Source organism: Limulus polyphemus, unplaced genomic scaffold (genome assembly GCF_000517525.1).
Source record: "Limulus polyphemus unplaced genomic scaffold, Limulus_polyphemus-2.1.2 Scaffold1477, whole genome shotgun sequence".
NCBI classification, from domain to species: domain Eukaryota; kingdom Metazoa; phylum Arthropoda; class Merostomata; order Xiphosura; family Limulidae; genus Limulus; species Limulus polyphemus.
Window position 1 is genome coordinate 124,558 of NW_013667087.1, and position 22,610 is coordinate 147,167.

The 22,610-nt window shown below is 30.2% G+C and overlaps 1 protein-coding gene across 1 annotated transcript in view; it reads left to right on the forward strand.

The window, feature by feature from the left end:
- LOC106463765 (nucleosome-remodeling factor subunit BPTF-like) overlaps positions 1-18,922 on the forward strand; it is a 100,151-nt gene extending 81,229 nt beyond the window's left edge. Inside the window, 6 exon segments of the mRNA XM_022391357.1 lie at positions 384-609; positions 3,122-3,408; positions 5,362-5,526; positions 7,860-8,055; positions 12,631-12,715; positions 14,997-18,922. Coding sequence (XP_022247065.1) covers positions 384-609; positions 3,122-3,408; positions 5,362-5,526; positions 7,860-8,055; positions 12,631-12,715; positions 14,997-15,190 — 1,153 coding nt within the window. The 3' untranslated portion in view covers positions 15,191-18,922.
- The last annotated feature ends 3,688 nt before the right edge of the window (positions 18,923-22,610 follow it).

A 22,610-nucleotide genomic window follows, 5' to 3' on the forward strand; every position in this document is an offset into this window, starting at 1 on the left:
AATTAAATTATTATATTTTTCCAGTAGAAACTAGATATTGTTTAATAAACCAGTACTAAGTGTTCATGTGATTTGATTAAGTATTTGTGATGTGGAGAAGAAAAGTAGAGATATCAGTGATACCCTTCTGGTCTGGAAATGGTTAAATGAAAATATAAAGTATAGTTGTTTTTTTATGCAAAACAAATGAAATTTCGTACTGATGATAATGTACATCATTCTGTCTACTGCAACAGAAGTATACTATGTATCCAAAAATATGTATGAAGTTTGTGAGACACCCATAGTGTTCATATTTCCTTTACCAATATAATTTCAGCTTTATTTGGATCTGTCTTACTTCCTACAGTATATCCATATATTTTAACTGTTACATGTTTAAGGATGAATGTATGTCAACAAGTGATGAAAAGCATTCTCGATAAAATTGAAAGGGAAGAGAAAAGTCAGCAGAAGAAGCAGAAACAGAAGGAGTCAGCTGAAGAGAAGAAGATGAGAATTAATACCAATAAGCTCTACTCTGCGCTTTTCAAACACACAGAGGCCTTACGCAAAGAAATCATGAGAAAGAGACAGTTACTGGAAAAAGAATTAAGGCAACAGGTCAAGGTTGGTTGAAGTATTGTCTGGTCAGATACTGTAGTTTAGTAAAATATCAATGTATTGTTATAAGATTTAAACAATAGTTCCTATATATATTTATTTATATGTTGTTAAGTAATTTATAGTTCTTGTTATCTTGTAATTAAGAGTCTACAGATAAAGGTTGGTTGTTTCATGATTGTAGAAGTTAAGAGTGATTTTACTAACAAAATTTCTACTGTGATGCTAAGTCTAACATTGTTTTAATGGTTTTTAGGTGTAACTACCATGGCTACACCCAGTTGTGGAAAGTGAATGGTAGTAGGTTTTGAGACTGTGGGCTCTAGTACCTAAAATGTAGTCCCTATTTGATTTTCCATGCTAGATATCTTGTTTATCATCTGTGTTTTTTTTTATTATGTCTGATAGATGTAATATCTATCACCAACACTTTTGGAAGCTATTGTAGAGCTATTCTGTATTTCATAGCAATTTCATTTCTCTGATAGAAAATAATTTTGTGTTGGAATGAATAAAAATTATTTTATTTTTTGATAAAAATCTTTACAAATATGCACCTAGAGAAACATACGCATATACATTATGTTAGCAATTAGAAGACTTGCATTTAGGAAGTTCAATTAACTCTTTCAGCATGGGCTCGGTCCATAGGACCGACCTTGTAACCATTTTGTACTTGTTAAAGTTTTCATGCTTTAACTCTTAAACTGGTAAGCGTGTGTTAACAAAATTTGACAGATTATCAGTAAACATTACAATGCTTTCATACGCAAAATGTTAAAAAAATTTTTTATAAGGTCTTAAGGTTTGTAAAGCAATGTTTTTCTCATGCCTTTATTTTCTTTTCACATGTTGCCTATAAGCCATGATATTATTTTAATCAAGTCTTCTAAAAATATGTTATCTATTTATTGTAGTTATTTGCACTCAAACTCTGAATAGTTTGAGAGTATGATGATTTTCATTTTAAGTATAAAAATACTTTTCTTCATCTTAGTTTTCAAGAACCTTTTAAATGAATGTCAAAAGTTATTTATATATATATATATATGCAAACTAATTTTCATTTTAAGTATAAAAATACTTTTCTTCATCTTAGTTTTCAAGAACCTTCTAAATGAATGTCAAAAGTTATTTATATATATATATATATGCAAAGTAATTTTCATTTTAAGTATAAAAATACTTTAGTGCATCAGAAATTTTCAAATTTCATATGCAAAATTGTCATAATGTCCAGATAGTTATGAAACATTTCTTAAGAAAAAACTTTTATTTATATATTTATTATTTTTATTATATTGACCTTTCAGCCATGCATGGCTAACAATACAGAACTTACAATGATGCAGCTCATGTGCACTCATGTTACTGTATCAAATTACATAAAACTGTACATTACATAATTTGACATATCGTATTAAACCGTTGCTTTATAAAATTACTCACTTGTCATGTAGGATTTTACTCCTGATGATGGTAGCATAAACCTACCAAAACATATTTAGACTTTTTAATTTTGGCCGTCTGCCAAATAAACATTTTATTATGCATTTTAAACATTGATCTTGTTTTTAATTTTAAAAGCACTTACAGTTGTTTCTTACCTTTTTTTTTAAATATTCAAACCTTTCAATTATGCATTTTCAAACACAAATAATGCATAAGTAAAACCTAAATGCAATTCAACTGTCTAACTATAACATCTTTTATTCAAACATTGCCCTAGTTCTCAAGGTTTACGATCTTGCATAAGTGTAAGATAATTTTACTGAAGGCTTATGCATGTGACAAAGATACTGTAATATGATTTGAAGGCATTATGACTTGTGTCAAGATGAATAATAAATGGTAAAGGACAGGAAAGGAAAATAAAACATTAAAAATTAAGTATATGTAAAAAGAAAGACTTGAAATTGCAAATATCACCAAAAGAAGATCTTTTAAGATATTCTACGAATTAAAAGGTATGTACATTTTTCTGTTTCTTAATTTTAAGCATTTCATTGCACTGTATGTTGGTGATAATATCTACAGTTAGTGATATGGCAGAGAAAATGAAAAATGAAATATATATATTTACTTTAAAAAAACTTTTGGCATTCATTTAGAAGGTTCTTGAAAACTTTAAGATGAAGAAAAGTATTTTTATACTGAAAATGAAAATCACCATACACTCAAACTATTCAGAGTTTGAGTGCAAATAACTACAATAAATAGATAACATATTTTTGGAAAAAAGACTTAATTAAAATAATGTCATTCTTTGTGTAGAAGGTACTTATAATCTTTAACAAAATCTCAGAGTTATTGTATGTATTGTTGCACACGTATCATTTCCCATTTGGGTTCCTGCAAATTGCAGGAGACTGATGTGTAAGAGTTAATTGAATTACTTTTTCACCTAAGGAATAACAGTGTCAAAAACACTCTTAGCTTCTTTAAAACCTAATTTATTTCCTAATTTGCTATTAATTATTTATAAGTTTTAATAAATAACCTGTGGTTTAACCCGTAGTCTGAAGAGGAATATGAATCAAATCTTGAAAGCAAGGCTGTCTCTCCTACTTCACCACCCAAACCTAAACCTGCTTTACTTACTCAAAAGCCAGTGAAAGAACCAGTTCCAAAACCACCTAAGAAACGAAAGATGACATATTCTACTGAAAGCAATGATTACGTGGATAATGACAAGTCTGAGCAAATAATATCGGATGTACCAAAACCCAAAAAATCCAAAATCTCTCTAAAAATTCGTAGTCACAAGTTATGTCATCTTTGTCGGAAGCCTAATGAACCTTCCAGGTAGGATGTTAATCCATATTTTGCTGCAATTCAAAATTTAATCCAAATTTAAAGAAATATAGCTCAGTTTTCCAAGTAACTTTGAGTATCTTTTAAATGTGAAATGAAAAAGTCTAATAGTACAGAGTTTGCTTAAGTAAAATTTACTTGTTAAAGATGATTGCTGTGTCTTTCTTATTACGGAATTTTGGAGATCTACCTGATATTTTTATTTTCTTTGTAGTATGAAATGATACTACTATGTACAAAGTTTATTTTGAAGATTAAGTGCTATATGAATTATTTTATCAATAGAAATTTGTACTATGTTATACGAACATTTCCAAATGTTCTTGAAATCCTGGAAAGTCATGAAAAATGAGCTCTAAAAATTTCAGTAGTGGAAATTCAGGACAGAGTGTTATTCTTAAGTCATGGATCTGGAAGAGTCCTGAATTTTCAGTTTTCTCCAAGAAATTCCCCCTATGAAATAATTGGTTTAATTTTTTTTAAATGATACAAAGAAGAATATGTTTGGTTATCATAGTTGGATTTGTTTATATTTTGTATTGCCAATTGCAAATATTGTGCCTTGCAAGACCTGAAATTGTTACAGTTTCCACTAGTGTACATGTTTGATGAATGAAAATGTCTACAAAATGTAAATTAATCTTGCATGGCATTATTTGAGGGTCACAGAAATTTGAGTGTAGGTCCTTGAAGAAGGCCTGGAATTTCATTTCCTAAATTGTATGTAACTTGTTGACTAGTGTATGTTATGTTTATTTGAAAATAATAACATATGTATATTATGTCATACCTCAGTTTTATTTTTTATTATTATTTTTTTTTCTTCCAAAAACTAAATATAACCAAATATGATTTTAACAATGTGTCTGTTAAGCATTTTAGAGCAGTGATTCTTAACTAATGGCCCATGAGTTGCATAATTATGGCCTATTGCAAACCAGGACAACTGTGACTGCCCTAAACAAACAAATCATCAATTACATATATGGACCTTTAGTATTGTGCCAAATAATTAAGTGGGCTTTGAGATGCAGAAGGTTGAGAAACTGTTTTAAAATATATAAAATTATGATTGATTAAGTATTTCTTCTTGCTATGAATTAGTACTACTAGCAGGCTGAAGGAATAATTTATTGTGTTTGATTAATCACAGTTAATTTCCTGTGAGGTTGTGTTTTCAGTAGTCAATAACTCACTAATATTGGAACTGAAAACTCATAAGAATATTATCTTAGGGATTTATAACAGTATTAATTGGGGCTAGTGTACCTAACACAATTAAATGAGACTGATTTTTTCATATTGTCAGTATGTAGTCATTTTACATAAAATGAACAATGTTGATCTCACCAGAATCGTATTTTTAAATGTGCTGTATTTAACCTTATGCTAATGAAACCTAGTATTGTACTTTTTATAAAGTGTGGTTATGTGTACAGTTTGTATGGTTTTCACAAAACAAAGAAATTTATCTTGTTCATTTAACATGAAAGGCATGTAGACAGTTGTCACTTAAGAAACAATGGTTTGGTGCTTTTAATGTATAATTATTAAACAGGCTTAATGTTGCAATTATGACTAGAGTTAAAGCTAAACACTTTAATTTCTAAAGAAAGAGAACATTTACATTAAGTTTCATTAAAGTATTTATAATCTGCATTAAGTTCTTAATTTTCAACAGAGTATTTCACTGTAATTTGGAGTTTGTTTATAGCAGAACTAGAACAAAATATATAAAGACTGGAAGAGACATTTTTTTAATGGTATTAACAAATAAATTCATTGTGTTGTTTCCATTTTCATGCTTACCAGCAGTAGATAAAATGTCATTTTAAAACTGTTTTTCCATGTAATAAGACATACCATCATTATATGTTGCCTTTACCCTTTAATAACATGTCACATGGACTATGAAACTTACCTGTCTCAATAAACTTCATCTAGATTCATGGCTGCCTGTGATGTATGTTGCAACTGGTTCCACGTTGATTGTGTTGGCCGGACTGAGGAGGGGGTAAAAACTAGAAAGAAGTTTGTGTGTGTTGACTGTGAACGTGGTGATGATGAAGAGCTCTATTGCTTTTGTCAAAAGCCATATGATGAGTCACAGTATGTAACTTGCTGTAATTCTGTCATTTTCATGTCTTTTTTTTTTGTTTGTTCTTGTAGTGTAGGGTTGTGTTATAAGCTTCATTACAGTTCATTCCGTTTTCAAGTGTTTTTGAAACATAAACATCTGATGTATTATCATAAGTCTAAGCTGTATGCTTATTATTATTATTTGTACACTGAAAATGTGAAAAGTGTAAAACTGCTTGTAGGGTGTATATTTCTTGTATTTTACAAGTGATGATGAAAATGTTAAGAACCAGGGACAAATAACTGGTTGGATATTGCTTTGTTGATACCTAGAACAATCATATACCATTTCCATCGTTGGATTATCTTGCAGTATTATTCAGGCATGATACTACCTGCATGATAGTAGGTACTGAATCATCTAGCCCACTTCTTTATACTAGACCCCCCTCCCCTTTTGTTATTATTATTATTACAGTATGGTTATTAGCAATGATAAATTTACAAGTATATTTGCTCTGCTTTTGTAGAATATCTGAGAAAAATTACAGCTGTATGTTTTTGTTAATTTACATTTTTGGCACTTTCAAAAAATTATTCCATAAGAAAAACTAATGTTATTGTAATAAATATTTTATTTTTTAATGCTTAAGCACAAATATCTAATTAGTCATACAAATACCAAAACATTTTATTATTATAAAAGAGTGTTTTCCATAGTATCAATTTTAGAATGCCAGAGTGAATGCTCCATAGTACTTTGGAAACATATTTCTACATCATTGACCAAAAACTTGCCGTATATGGTGCTGTAGATATTTTAATTTGTAACTATAAATTCTGTCGTGTCTTGTAAGTTAATATTGATGAGGAAGACCTAACTTTAGTTTTTTAAGATTTACAATGTTAAATCTTACATTGTTTAGTGAGATGGTGTTTATGTATAAGATTTAGATCTTACAGTATCTACTAGTCGTGTCTGTATGCAATACTTACAGCATTAAGTTTTATCATGTAGAGCTAGATAACTGCTATATACAAGACTTAAAATTTTAGATCCTGTAATGTGTATTACAGTTTAAAAAATGCTAATTTCACTTTTCTGTAACTAGAAAAGAAAATATATTTAAGTCTGTTCATGTATGTTCTTCTTGTAAGTAGGATATTTAAGGTCATGAACTTTTGTTTAGACGAAGGTTACGACAATGAGTGCTCCGTAAGGCTTATATGTGCTTGATCCCATGTCTGTGTCACAACTCCCTTAAATTGAGGAGTGTACAGAAATTTGTATATCTTCGCATGATTTGGAGATTTATCTCCCATGAAAATGTACAATGGGAATGATTATTGATGTAGGTAATCAAGGGTAATGGGATATTGCATTGGAAACTGTTCTGACATTATTCTTGCTCCTGTTTGTGCCTTGAGTAGATGTGTCTGGAAATTCCCTCTGTTCTAACAGCCAGTAGAAATCTGTTAGAACCAAGCATAAATTTATAACCATTCCTTGAGAAAAAAAAAGTCAATACTCACAATATTTCAGTTTTTACACTTAAAAAGGTATATATTTCTTTGCCTTTTTTACCAATGCTTTCACCATCAGTACAGTTACACTTCGGTGCCATTTTTATGGGCTTCATTTACATTTAAGTATTCACTAATGTGCTTTTACAAAACAGTATTATTTACTTTAAAACACTTAGAAAATATATATTTTATTACTTTAATAATAACTAATGTATAGTATTGCAACTCATTTAGGAATACTGTATGTACTAATTCTATTCACTATACATTTTTACAATATTATTTAAAAAGCATTTAAAGTCATGCTTTCACTATTTAGGAATTAGTGGAACTACCCAAAACAATAAAGTGTGTGGGGTATTCTTCTGCTTTGCCTATTCAGTTGTGCGACAGTTCCTTGGGAGACTAGTTCAAATTGCAGAAGTGTAAAACAGTGGTGTGGATCTTAAATTTTGGTAACTAAAAGCTGGCTTTGGAAGGTCAGAACTGCAGTTGTCAAACATGTGGATTTCAAGGGTTAGGTACAGTGAGTTTGGTAAAGCCCCAGTGTTTTAATCACTTTATTTTTATATATATCTTTACTAATTCAAGTTCAGTTTATTCTCTGCAAAACTTTGTTCTGGAATCTGGTGTATATTGTGGATACTACATAATTATCTATTACTGATCACTGTAACCTGGACATGACATGCATAATAGAATAATATCCAGTTGTAAGATTCTGAAGTTTCAAGTTTTTCTTCAAGTATCTTTTTAAGAATTATCATTAACAATATTACTACAATATTTAATAATTTAGCTTTGCACATTTCTAACTTACTAATGCATTTTGACAGGTTTTACATCTGCTGTGATAGATGCCAAAACTGGTACCATGGTAGATGTGTAGGAGTATTGCAGAGTGAGGCAGACACAATTGATGAGTATATTTGTCCAACTTGTCAAGGTAACACTGACATCAATCAGGCCAATATGAAACAACTTGAGTCAAAAGATTATGAACGCCTTCAAAAGCTATTTAAAAGTTTACAGGTACAAAAATTAGTAAATAACTATAATATTTTGTCAGTTTTTAAGGCCTTTTAAACAATTATAATGTTCACTTTGCTTTAATTTTCCATTCAATAAGTTTCAACTTGCTTTGAAAAATGTTTGTGAAAAGATGTTTTGAGTAACATTTTGTTATATTAAAACTAATTACTAGTTTATGACTATTTATATTGTTACTTATTACTTACTCTAAATGGTAAAGCATTTTAGTTTGGATTTTCATAAGAATTGTAACAACTTTTTCTGTATAATATATGAAAAATATAGTATAACATAATACAATTATAATAGATGGAGAATAAGGCAGGCAGAACACCACATTGTTAAGTGAAACCTTTGAAATGTATTTTTTTTTTATGCAGTAATATAATTTATCACCAATATTGTTAATAAAAGCCCAACTTAGATCACCATCCAAGTTTGGTGTGGAAAAAGGTTTTCACACTAAGTGATTTTATATGCAAACTAAATACATATTATATTACCTTATTATTCAAATATTACAGAAATTAGCTTTCAACTTTTAAACATTGTGTAATATATTAGAATGTAACAAAAATAAAATTTTATTTCAGATTTCTAATAATAGCACTAGCAGTAAGGTACACATTTTTTCCTCAGAATTAACGCTTGATCTTGCCACAGAAATCAATCTTGCTGCAAGAGAAATTTGGTTAGAAGGTGACATATGTGCTATGAAACACAAGGTTACCATAGAACTGACTTACAGTTATTCAGTTTATTTCAGTTATCTCTGAATGCATTGTCAGTTTTTATAGTGAGACTTAGAGACATGGATTGAAAGATAATCTTATGGCTGGAGCTTCTCTTTTTGTTATTCCAGTCTTTGTGTTACATTCAAGCATGCTTCAAATGTAGCAGATCAGATATTAGTTATGGCAGTAGCTTGCTGTACTTCTTAAGTGTTTTTAAACCTGGGCAATAAAGTAAGGCAGGTTTTATTAAAGTGTTTTCACTTCTCACAATCTATCTTGTTTAATGGATTTCAATATTTTTGGTTCAACTTTCTAAGTTTTATTATTTGTATGTAAACAGAGATCATCTTAATTGCTGGTACTCAGACTAACCTGTAACTTGTTTTTTTATAGTTGTTGCAAACAGTTTTGATTGTTGAAATTGATATTCCAGAATGTAATGTAACTCGTGATGTAATGGCCACATAAATCCTTGGAACTAGCATTTGTCCATCTCTGAAAATATACCTCTCTATATTCATAATAAATTTTCGAAATTCTGATAAAAAAAAAAATTGTGAACATTATAGGAATACACAGTACTACAACTACTTTCATATGAACTTCGTATTGTAAATATATCAGTGGTAAAAAGTATCACATTCTTTCACACTGCTTCTCTACTTCAATCTAAATTTTCACACACACACATGCACAAATTACCAAAACTGGTCATGTTACTATTTTGTAGTGATATTTATATCTCTAATGTTTCTAAACATTATTAATAATAAGTTTTAATTACATGCATGTGTGCAGGGGATGGGAGTGGGGATGTTTTGGGTGGTAAAGAGCTGCCTAGTACTGATTAGTCTGCATACATGTTTTTTAAGAAAGAAAAAAATTATATCTTATCTGTTATTTTCACTAACGAATATCCGATGGGTTTGGTCGATTTGACCAATCTCGTAACCACCATAAAAAATGAGGAAATAAATATAAATTATGCCTTTTTCGTTCTAGAATGACTTCAGATTATAACATAATATATAATATGGTTAATATAAAACTGACCTTTAGTCTCAACAAAGTGACCTGTCATGGTTGTGTTTTAGTGGACTAGTATTTTGTAAAATACAGTCACATTTCAATTATTATACATTATATATGTATATAGATTATTGCTATTTTGAAACAAGTTCTTAGTTATTTTTCCTAGAACATAGAACAGTAAATAAAGAAGTGAAGCAATTATTTTTTCTAGTCCTGACCTTTGTACTCGGTTGCTTCTTATCATAGCTTGCTAAGCCTTAAGAAATTTTGCACATGAAGGATTTGAAACAAAGTAATTTTTTTTAGGTTTTTGATTACATTTGAATAACCAAAAAACATAAATTACTATATTGATACCAAAGAATTCCATTATAATTTATCAAGCTTAGTAATTAAGCTGTATTTTGGAATGAAATATCAAGCAGACTAAACATACAACCTACCTCCTTGAAATCTTGTTTCAAAAGAAGGAGATGGCATCCTAAAACTTTAAAATGGCTGAGAAAGTCACTAGGGGGACATTCTGAGCTTTCAATTGGTTATTCACATGTCGTATACATAAATATATATATATATATATATGAGAGACTGTTTCCAAAAATGGTAAGAGATGAGCAGGGTTCATGGGTGATATATCAGCAAAGAGAAAAGATAGGAGGTTCTTATTTTGTATTCCAGCTTGTCAGTTTCGGTAATTTGAGTTCCTAATTTGTACAAGGCTATAGAATTTGTATTTTGACATCACAAACATCTAATTTGAACCAGTGCTGCATTCAACATATGAGGTGACACACAAAAATCAGTGTTTAACTGTGTTTTTTTTAATATTCACTTTAAAATTAAGAAATTGAGTAGGGTATACTACTGAAATTTGAATTATAATCTACAGTTTGATACCAAACTTAATGACATAAATGTAAAATAGTAGTTCAATAACATTTTGAATGCGAGTCAACAGATGCGATGACATGGTCTTTGACCCATTACCTGTGTGGAAAGGGTTAATAAACTCTCATAGATCACTATTTTTTTAACCCAAGATGCTCACCTTTTTCAATCCACTTATCAAAATTTGTTGGCATAGTTATATGGCGTGATTGTAATATCTACACTATTTTTGCCACTACTACAGTTGTATTATATATAGGCCTACTTCTGCTATCATTCCCATCTTCTTCTACTGCCATTTATCACTGTATAATCCTGGTTGGCTTGCCAAATGTCAGGTTTTGAATATGGGCTGGGATTCTTTTACAGAAGATGTCTGAGATTTGTTGGCGATAATGTCAACAATATAAAGACAGCACACAATCCACTTGTTGTAAAATGATTATTCAAGTCAAACGTATGTACAAAAATTTATTTCATCATTGGTTATTGAAGTTGTAATCTAAAGCTTTAAATAATTCTCTTTCTTGTCAAAAGTCCACACTGGCTTGTTCAGTTACTATAGAACCCATCTGACAAGACGAATTATTCTTTTCTATCTCTGTTGTTACAATACAAGCTGTGAAACTCACTTCAAAATCACAACTGTAACTTCGTTATCACTGTTATATCCAGAGCTTTAAATAATTCTTCTTTTTGTCAAATTTCACACAGGTGGGTTTAATTACTTTAGAACACCCTTTGCCAAGACAAATTATTTTTCTTTATCTCTGTTATTACAATACAAACTGTGAAACTCTCTTTATATATTGCCCATTATGGCCAAACTGACAACCATGCAGTCTACTCTACTCTCACTAACTTAACATTTTCTGACTTAACTTGTGCTCATTTATTGCTCTACTAAGCCTATAACTTTCTACAAACTATGAAACACTATGATATAACAATACTCACTTAAGGCAATGAGAAAAATACAGAAGGTTTGAGTAATATGATGTCAAATTACAACAATTGAACTACACACACAAAGTACAACTCTTACCGAGTTATGTAATGAAATTTGTCATAACTGTTGCCTTTAAAATAATTTCTTTTAACACTCTTATGAGAACTAAATAATCATTAGATATTAGATCACTAAATAATAACTCTTATGCTAAACAGTCTTGTATATACAACAAAGTTTTTGGTTGTTTATGATCCAATTGATTGTAGGTAAACAATAACAATACATGATTGCATGGAATTTTTAGGTGATTTTTTTTGTTTTTTATGGAAATATAAGTAAAACCAAGATAGGTAAGTAGAAATTTGATTTTTTTAATACATAATGTATGCAAACTTTGCATAAAAGTATTTAAATATCCAAAATAAGAAAATATTTGACACACTTAACAACAAATGGTGTGATAATTAATTTGTAGTTTATGTATACACTTGTATACGTTGAAAGCCTTTTTCAAAGCATATGGCTCTGTTGATCATTTCTAGTAATGTGAAGTGTCTTGCTTAGATCCATGTGGTAAATAATTACACGTAGCAAGACTTATTTCATTGGGTGTAAGTTAAAGGAACATGGTATTGCTGATATAATTGAACACATCACATTACACTCAGTTTTCTATAGGTTCTCAGTTTCATTTTCTTTTTTCATTCCAAAGATAAAAACAAGCATTCATTGTATTTTTTCAAATTTTCTATTAAAACAAAGTCACTATATGTGATTCTTACATATAGTAAATTATTTTATATTAGCCATACTCTAAATTTTACATTTTCTACCACAAAGGCATTACTTTTGAGTGCAGGAATTTTGTTTGTTGTCTTATCCTTTCACTGTTTTAGTCGTTTTATTTCTTAAACTCACCATACACTGAATCTTTTTTTTAAGGAAATAATAATGCTTTTTTAATACTAGAATCACAAAAATGCATGGCCTTTCCGAGAACCAGTGAATCCTAAAGATGTTCCAGATTACTACAAGGTCATAAAAGAGCCAATGGGTAAATATGAATAATACTTGAAGGCAAGATGACATTTCTAGTTTTATGACTATACCAAAATGCATAGACGAATATAAGATAAAGAAGTAAAAGTATGTCAAAATGTTTGTCAATGTAAAATAAGTGTTGTTTTTTTTAAAACTGTAGATATTAGGCATAACGTATTTAGGTGTCTTATATTTTATTGAAACCAATCTGCACCAGTGAGCATTTTCAGGTCTTGAGTGCACACCTACATTTAAAATTTCAGTAGGTTTGTAAAAATTACTGTTTCAGTCATTTTTTATTCAAAAATATTTTTAAATTGATGTTTTGTCATTTTGTACCATTCATTTAGAGTACTTAAAGAGAAAAATTAAAATAGTATTCAAAATTGTATTTCTGCATGGTTCTGAGGAATCATGTCTGTAAACAACAATCTTTAATAAAAAAAAGTCTTGTTTATAATTTTTTTGCCCATTCCAAAATTCAGGTTTATATTTGTTAAAGTCATCCTTTGGGAATATAATTCTCCAGGCCTTCTTTTCGTCTGAATGTCCTTCTCTTTCTCTGTCCTCCTAGTGGCTCAGCTGTATGTCTAAGGGCTTAAGTGTCAAAAATCTTGTATCGAAATCTGTGGTTGGTACAACACAAGCAGCCCACTGTGTAATTTGTGTTTAATAACAAAAAGAAACAAAATAATAAGTAAATTAACTTTATATTTATTGAAATACACACCAGTGTGTCAGGTCAGGTTATAGTTAACCAAGAAATCTTTGTAAGTTTCACTATTTGTTATGACTTAGAGCCTCAAATGGTGATTGCTAGAGTTGGCAAAATTAAGTACCAAAAGAGATATGTTACTGAATATCAACCAAGTTGAAACTATCTGTTTGTAACACTGTCTTTTTAGGTAACACTCAACTCTTTGTTGGTAATATTCATATTGGCTCAGTGGTTTGCCTCAAGTAGAAGTTTTGAGTGAAAATCCTTGTTGAGTGGTGATTTTTTTTTTATAAAATTTTAATTACTAACTCATCTTGTTTAGAGAAAGATATTACAATATTGAGAAAAATTAAAACAACATGATAGTTAACATTGAGGATTTGAACTATTTGTTAACATTTGATTACAAAGACCGAATGTCGCAATGGCTGTAGTGCTCAACTATCATGTGGAGTCTCACATTCAAATCCCTGTTCAGTCAAGATTTTATGTAAATTATTTTTATTATAGTGTTTACTGCATGCTCTTTGAATGTTCAGAAAAATACAAATAAAATTAATATCATATTACATAATAAACACCAGTGACTGTATGTGTCAAATCAACTTAGTGTCTTTTCAACCCAGTAGATAGCACCACAATACATTATTATTGAAGTTTCTTACATTCAGTAAGAGATTTGTAAAAATTTAAAATTAAAAAAAAAGCATTTTTTTATGAAAAGTTATATTTTCCTGTACTTGCCCTCTACCATCAGATTATTTGCCATCACACTTAATAAATAACAGAGTTAGACATTTAACCATGTAGGAATATTTCTTTGAGATCTAGTTTTTCACATGATTCAATATCTAAGACTTTATCAAGAAATAGATTTCAACAAAAAATAAATATATATATACATTAGTCAAAATTATAATCAAGCACCTCTTACAAGAGGTGATAAAATTTACACAAAAAATGTTGTTTTCATGAAATACTAGAAAAAAGGGATAAACATTCTTTATAGATATATTGTTAGTGTAATATAATTATTTTTTAGAAAAATTTTCATAAGACATTTATTTAAATCAAATTTTTGGAAGAAAAATTATTCAGCATTTACTGTCATATGATTGGCATTCAACTAGTGAGGAATAAAACTGATTCAAATTGTAAAATGAAAGAAAGTGTTTTTAACGTTATTTTTCAAAGACTTGTATGAACCAAATTTTGCAAATTTCATAGTGTAAAAAGTGGTATAAAAAATAAATTAGTTTGTATGATTTTATGCCAAAACTAGATATATTTAATAAGCTTTTACTACATCTTGGACAATTTGGTTAAGTATTTCTACTGTGAGAAAGAAATAAAATCGAAGGATTTCAATGTCTGTGTCCCATATAACTACTACTACTATTCTGTTAGAGTTGTGTTAGTGTTCAAACCTTTCATTGGAGCCCACTCTAATATTGCATTACATAAGACCTTGCACATTGTTTTTATGATCTAATGTAATACTGTTTATTGTTATGATCTGTTATAAGTACATTATAAGTGACTTTTTTATTAATACTATTATGTTACTTCATTTCAGACTTGAGGACAATTGAGAAACGAATACAAGAGCATCAATATGAAAAGTTAGCAGACTTTATTGGTGACATGACCAAAATATTTGACAACTGTCGCTACTATAATCCACGAAACTCTCCATTTTACCATTGTGCTGAAATACTGGAGTCTTATTTTGTGCAAAGAATTAAAGCATTCAGAGAAATGATTAGATGATGAGCTAATTCTTTGGTGTGCTTTATATGTTAGTGTGATGCTACCCTTGTGGTTGAGAACCTTGGAAGAGACCATCTGTAAATAAAATATATAAAAAAAATATATATATACATATACACATGTATGTTTGTGTGTGTGTGTGTATATATATATTCACACACACACATATACATATATATATATATATATATATGTGTGTGTGTGTAACTGAAAAAATTGTAAGTATCAAACTAAATATAACATATGCACCATAAGGAAGATGCAAGAATGTCATTCCAGTAGGAATATAATTTCCTCCTTTTAAAGTATGCAGATGAGATCTTTGGCTCAAAGTTATGACACAAGTTAGGAATGTGGAGATAAAAAAAAACATTTTGCGCTTTATGTAACGGGATGTACATATTTGAAATAAGTTTTTCTGTACATATACGTTACAGTAGTCAGTAAGTATTTTTGACAAATGGAAAATTTACTCGTGTTTGTTAGGTTAAGTTTTTTTTTTGTACGAACAATAATAAAAGAGATACTTGTTTGTCTCTTATTTAGCAAATGTACCTATGTCTCATATTCTCATCAGTGCACAATATCAAGGTAGGTTTATTTCAGAAATGTGGAAATTGGAACCACCTGCATACTCATTACAATATTGATGCAATTTTTTAACCTTTTCTATTTTGGTACAAAGTTAACATTAATGAATATGTATTTAATTAGCATTATCCCTTTAGTTATTGTATCTTTTTGTTTTCAAATAAGTAATTTAAATACAGACATATGCGAAACAGTGTCAGGTATGGCCAGTCTGAAACTCTATCTAGAATTCTTATTTCATTTTGATCATATTTAATTGGGAATATTTTTATAAACAAAGATAATAAAGCTTAATTGGTTTATGTATTTAAAAAAATTAAAACCATTGAAGATTAGGATTTTTTAAATTAAAATAATCTCTGTAAAATCAATGAAATGAAAAGGGATATGTTTTAAAAGTAACTCAGGTACCACCTTTCTGAATAAGGCACTATCACATGTACATACTTTTTAAAATATTTTAAAACCAAACCCATCAGCTTTAAGTCTCCTTTAAAGGTTATTTTATTAAAAAGTTGTCAGTGATGATGTGATTAGTCACAAAATACCTTTTCAACAAAAGTATAATTTAAAACTTCAAAGGAATAACATAAATAACATTCTGTTTCATAAATATTTAATTCCAACTTTGTGATAATTGAAAAACTTGTAGAAAACTTGATGTTTTTCTGAATATTTTAGTAACAGGATACATTTTCTTAAAAGGGGTTAACTCTTTCTTCATTGTAATTATATTGCCTCTGTTTTGAGTGATTTTGGTAATTCTGATTATTTGATTTGCATAATTTTCTGTTTCACAGTGCCATTAATTTCAGGTGTGTGAAAAATAAAATAATTATTATTGATTATAAGTTAAAATCTAGATGCTATTATTAAGTGTTAGTAGCATTCAGACATTTGCATGTTATATCAAATGGTATCCCTTCTAAAAAAGAACTATGAATGCAATAAGTTTTGAATTGTAAGTGACTTTGTCAGTTCTGCTTATATATCATTATGTATTTCATAGTTATTTAATGATTTGAAAATTTAATTTATCTTGATGTACAGAAAGGAGAATTTTACAAAATGATGATGCTACAAAAATCATACACAGTTCATATTAGAAACTTTTTTTTGTATTCAAATGGCATTAGTGCTCCACGAGTTGTTTTTTTCTAGCAGTTTAAAATGGAAAGTGTTTATTCTCTCGCAAGATTATCCTGTTATTCATTTTTAAAATTATAGTTCAGTCTCTTGTATTCTACAAGAAGTCAGATGATATTTTGTGCAGAAAACCTTTCATTATCAGTATAATACTGTACTTTGGGTTTCTTTTGGATTGTGTGTGTTTGATCATTTTTTCCAAACTTGCAAGTGGGGGGTTATATTGAAGAAAAGCTCCAAGCAAAAATTATATCTTTGAGACAACTCATGAATTGAAAGGTGTTAAAGAAATCATAATTGTTCAGTGTTAGCACAATATCATCGGTTATTCAAGCATTAGACCTTGTTGCTAAAATGTGATAGATATTTTGTATTGATTCACAAATATTTGGAATAGGCTATACAAGTTCTTAGTAATGTTACATAATCTTCACACAAACAACCCGTTATAATGGTTTCTATAAAACTATGTGCTTATTTTAACAAAAATGATATAAATATAGTCTAAAGAATTTGAAACAGTATAATTTTTTAACCCAAACCAAAAAGCTGTCCACGAGTTTTAGAGCATTAGTTCTTTAGTATCAGCAATATTTGTCTTGGCTGGTATGTAGGTTTTATTTGTTAAAAGTTTTTGTACATCTTTATGCTGTTCCACGTGTCTAGCATCATTCTTCCCTTTTTTTATGTGATGTGTTCATATTGTAAATTTGTATTAACTTCATTCTAATTTAACATTTGTTTACAGTTTTATTCTTGTCAATCAAATAAGTCATAACAGGGTGAAAATCTAATAATAGTCACTTTTTGTATGTTTAGTGGCAAGAATTAATTCTTCATTGTATTTCACACATTTGTGATAACACATTATAACATACAGGGATAAACCATTTTCAACCTAAATTTGGGCTTTTTACATTACATTTTACAAACACTGTAAGATAATATCTCCCCCCCCCCCCCAAGTTTAAAAAAAAAAGTTCACATTTTACCGTTAACATAGATACATTTGCAAGGGTTATTATTAGTATCTGATTTTTGTCTGCCATCTTATAAAGTTAGTGATTATTATTTTTTAACTTAATTATTTACATCAGAAGGTTTTGTATCATCCAATTCAGCCATAAATAAATATTTTCTAATTTTTGTTCTGTGAAAAACGTTCGGCAAGCTTTCGTTATACCGCTAATTTACTAAGTTTACTAGGTGTTCACTTAACGCTCATACAAATCATACAGGGGTTAATTTCTGTAAGCAATAAAATGGAAATATATTTGGTACCACGTTAAGCTGGAGTTCTAATAAAACTTATACCTTTGTTTCTACTGTGAAAAAAAAATCCCAGTTCGTTTTCAATAATTCTAATGAATTGTTCCCTTACTTCTTTAATTTGATATTTATATTTTGTTCTTCTCTTGATTATATATATATATATAGTAATTCGTAACGTTTGCAAATTGATTTTTAAGGCTGTAGTTTATTTAGCAAGAATATTTGAAATTTATAACTTGAGTCCAGCGAAATGTCTCTATACTTGTATTCATTTACATGACATTTCGAAGCAATCTTTTGCCATTATTTTCCCTATGTACTACTAAAAAAAGGAAATCCTAACGTTTGTGATAATAGTATGCAGAAAACATAATTTGAAGCAAAATGACAGAGATCGCTTATTTTTGTAAAAAGAAACATTAACGTAATTGTCTGGGATGTCAAATTTGAACATCTAAATAAGGTTTTAGATAGCTGTGTTCAGAAGTTGACAATGTATTCCAGTATATTTCACGTAATGTTTATTTATTGAAACTGTGTTTAATTTACTTCACTGAAATTAAAGAATGTACTCTCCTCTGTCTTCTCATGTGTATATATATACATCTATCCATGTCGTAAGACTAGTTTTGGCTAGAATGTTTCTTTGATGTCGATGCCAACTTTCTAGGACTCTGTATATCGTCGTTTGTATCTTTAATAAATTATCATAAAGTCGGATAACAAGTTGAGTTGGTGTTATCAATTAGTTGCTGTCTTCCTGAAATAAAGTCCGAATGGCGTTTTTTCAATGTTAAGAGTTTGCAGCAAGCTTAAAGAAAGAAAAAAAAAAGAAGTTGCAGTCTCGTCGTTTTTAAATTGATATAGAAGAAGTAACTGAGTAACTTCAGATGTGAATATCTTACTGGTGGCTCGGAGAAAGCTTTTAAAATAATTAACCAACAGCTTCAGCACTTTCATCAGAAGCTAATCCTCAAAATATTCTCAGAATGTGCCATTTTACAGTGATCTGTGGTAGTATTTTACTTGATGCCTAAACAAGAGTAATAATTTCTTATTATATTGTCTTATCAATTGTATTTTTCATAAATATATGAAATCAATAAATATAACTACATCCGAAACTTTATGAGAGGGTTAAAGGTTCGGAAAATGAAAACGTTTAAGAAGTTTATAGTAAAGTGACCCACAAATTATTCATGTTTGGGCAAGTGTGAAGTACAACGTAGTTAAGTCTTTTAGTTCAACTTTTTGTCTTAAACAGAAGTGACATATGTTGGATTTGGATTACATTTTTACAGGGTTCGCACAAGTCATGAAAATCTTGGAAAGTGATGGAATTTAGTAAAAAAAAAAAAATGTGTACTGAAGAACGGTTTTTATCAGGAAGTTCTGCAAAAGTTGGAGGTCTAATCCATCACTCCCACATTCATTGTTTTTATTGGTGATAAGCTGTACCATTGTGTTTATCCTAGTTTGGCAAAAAGCATTCTTGAAAACGTGACTCGTAAAATGGGATATTAAGGGACTTGGCAATACCAACTGCAACTATTTTGAAATGGATTAATCGTTTTCAGAAAATCGAATCAAATAATCATCGGCCATTTTGAATCAAATATTAGAAAACATGAAGGTATAGAAATAATCAAAACTGCTAAGTAGAGAATATGATAAATATTTTGTACCCTTTTCTAGAAACTGCATGGATTTGTTCTTGATTTAACGGATCAATTTGTGTTGTATTATATAATAATAAACACTAAATATTACACTTTTATGTATGTTATTAATTAATTTCTTGTTTGCTTTGTACTCAATTAAACGACATCACTTGTGATGTTCCGAAATAGCCCCTTTTCTGTTGGCGAATCATGTAACGACCCAGAGAGTTCCTCACACTTGTGCCTTTATGGTTCCATTGACCGACGCTCTATATTAAACTAAACACACACGTGCGCAAATGAAAATTTCAAAACATTATACATTAAACGATTGAGTAGCAAACGCATAATGTGCATGCATGCCACAATGGACTTTAAAGGCATTTGGCAGGCAAGTACTAGAACAAAATATCTTAAAGGTTGTATAAAATTCAGTAATTTTATGGATAAACTAATAATGAAATTTACTCTAATTTATTGTAGAATTTTTAACAAAAACTTTACTATATTTTCTTGTAACATTTGCCCCTTCTCTGTCATTGCCTGTGGCTAGCATGTCAGACTTAGGCTAACAAAGCTGTAGCCTAATGAATTTCGAAAGAAAAAAGACCCAATACTCGAATAGTTGACTATAGTTTTTGGGAGAATCAATAGCTATATATTTTTATCAGCCCCATATTTGCTTAGGAATAACTGCACATGTCCTACTTTGTGAGTATGTTTTAGAGAAAGCCACAATGGATTATCTGCTGTATCCACACTGGGGAACAGAACCCCGGCTTTTAACATTGTAAGTTCGTAATCTTACTACTGACCAACGGGGGGGATAGGGTACTACTAACTAATTGTTCTCCATCTAATCAGCTGTTCTAAATTAAGGATGGCTAACGGGAACGCCATGTGTGAGGAGGCATCTGCCTCTCTCCAAGAAGATGAGAAAAACCTAACAATAAACTATCAGCTTTTTGCTTTCATTGTGTGTGGTGTTGCGGTATATAAGTATATCATGTATTATTTTATCACCTCTAGTCATAGAGAAATGTTCATGTAGTTTTGGCATGAGAACAGCTGGAGTTTCTCTGTTCAAGCAGCAACTTTTCTCTCCATTTTTGTACAAAGTGTCACTTCCTATGTTGGTAAAAAGATAGAGTCGCCATTTAGTTAGCTGAGGAGACGACATTTCTATGTCTATAAATGAAAATAGTATGAGAGAAGGTTCAACCACGTGACCATGCCATTGTAAAAGTTGGAAAACTAAGCTTTCACGTGATAACGAAAGCTTCGTTTTTTTTTTCTTTTTTTTTAGTTCAGTGCTTTTTGGTTTTCTACCTAGGTCAATACTATTTGGTTTTCTCATCATGGAAACTTTGACGTTCATGGCTTTATCAATTACTTAAGAGCCAAACCTTAAGGAAAGTCAACTTTGCCAATGCTAATTACACTGAAAATAGAGGCGAAACCTGGAAAAATGCGGGACTTGTTGTTGTGTCCTATTGGAGGGTGCACCGTTACGCCCCTATAAATGGTGTCAAATGTGTACACGCCTTCCGAAATCCAATAAATATTTGTTGGTGCTTGGATTCTCCCAAGTGTCAAACAGGTTTCATGAAAGAATTGACAGGAAGGGCTCCCAGAAAGTACCAACCACCAAAGGGGCCCACAAGCATCTGTTATAATGCTTTTACAATGACAGTGATAGGTGTCCATATGAATCAACTGGCTCATGGATTATCAACAGTGAGGATCTTTGGCCTCAATGAAGGTGCCTGAATGTTTTGGGTAGGACAAGCTACCCCTAGACACAGGAAGATCATCTTCACAGCAGTCGTTAGTGAGGCACCACTAGCAAGTGAATCTTGGAGCAGAACCAGAGGATGGTGATGATGGAATTCCCAACATGGCCACCTAAAGTGATCGCAAACCAAACAACACTAGAACAGGTTATAGTGCTTAAAAGGCACTGCCACGAGATGGCTGCCAATTGGACAGAGATTTGTGCCTTATACAATCATGAGGAATATAACCTGTTGTGAAAGGTAACCCCTCAATCTCATTAAGAGGAGGAAGAATGGCACATATGTAGCCTGTGATTGACTACTAACAAAATATCAACATGCTTCTTGACAAAGTCGGAAGTTTAAAGCAAATTAGGCTTAAAGTTAATTTTGATTGTTGGCTTGAGTTCAAAACAGAAATGGGGGAGAATTGTGTCTAGTCTGTTTATTTCTTGCTTAATTGAAACTTAGTTATTATTATATGTGGAGCACAGGTTGTTAGCTCTGTTTAGTAAGCATATAACAATGTTTCGTTTATACGTAAATAGGATAAAGTTATCAACGTGTGTAAGGAGACCAGTGGACGTCTTTTTTCGGTAAATTGATGTGGAAAATCCATTAGCTAAATTATTATTATTTTCAACCTCACGTGTAAATTTAATGGCAGAATGTTGTGAGTTAAGGAATTCTAAAATTTTTGAGCATTGATCACTATTATTAAAAATAATAAAAGTGTCATCCACATACCTTCTGTACAGGACAGGCCTAAATTTTACTTGGCAAGTGCCAAGCCATTTCTGTTCGTAATAAGAGAAATGCATTAGCTAAAGTTGGACTCAGTGGAGAGCCCATCGCACCGCCATCTATTTGTTCATACAAGGTGTTGTTGAACAAGAAATGTGAATTACTGGTGGTAAGATCCAGCATGGTCTTTATTTGATTCTCAGAAAAGTCATTTAGAGGAATGTTATTACG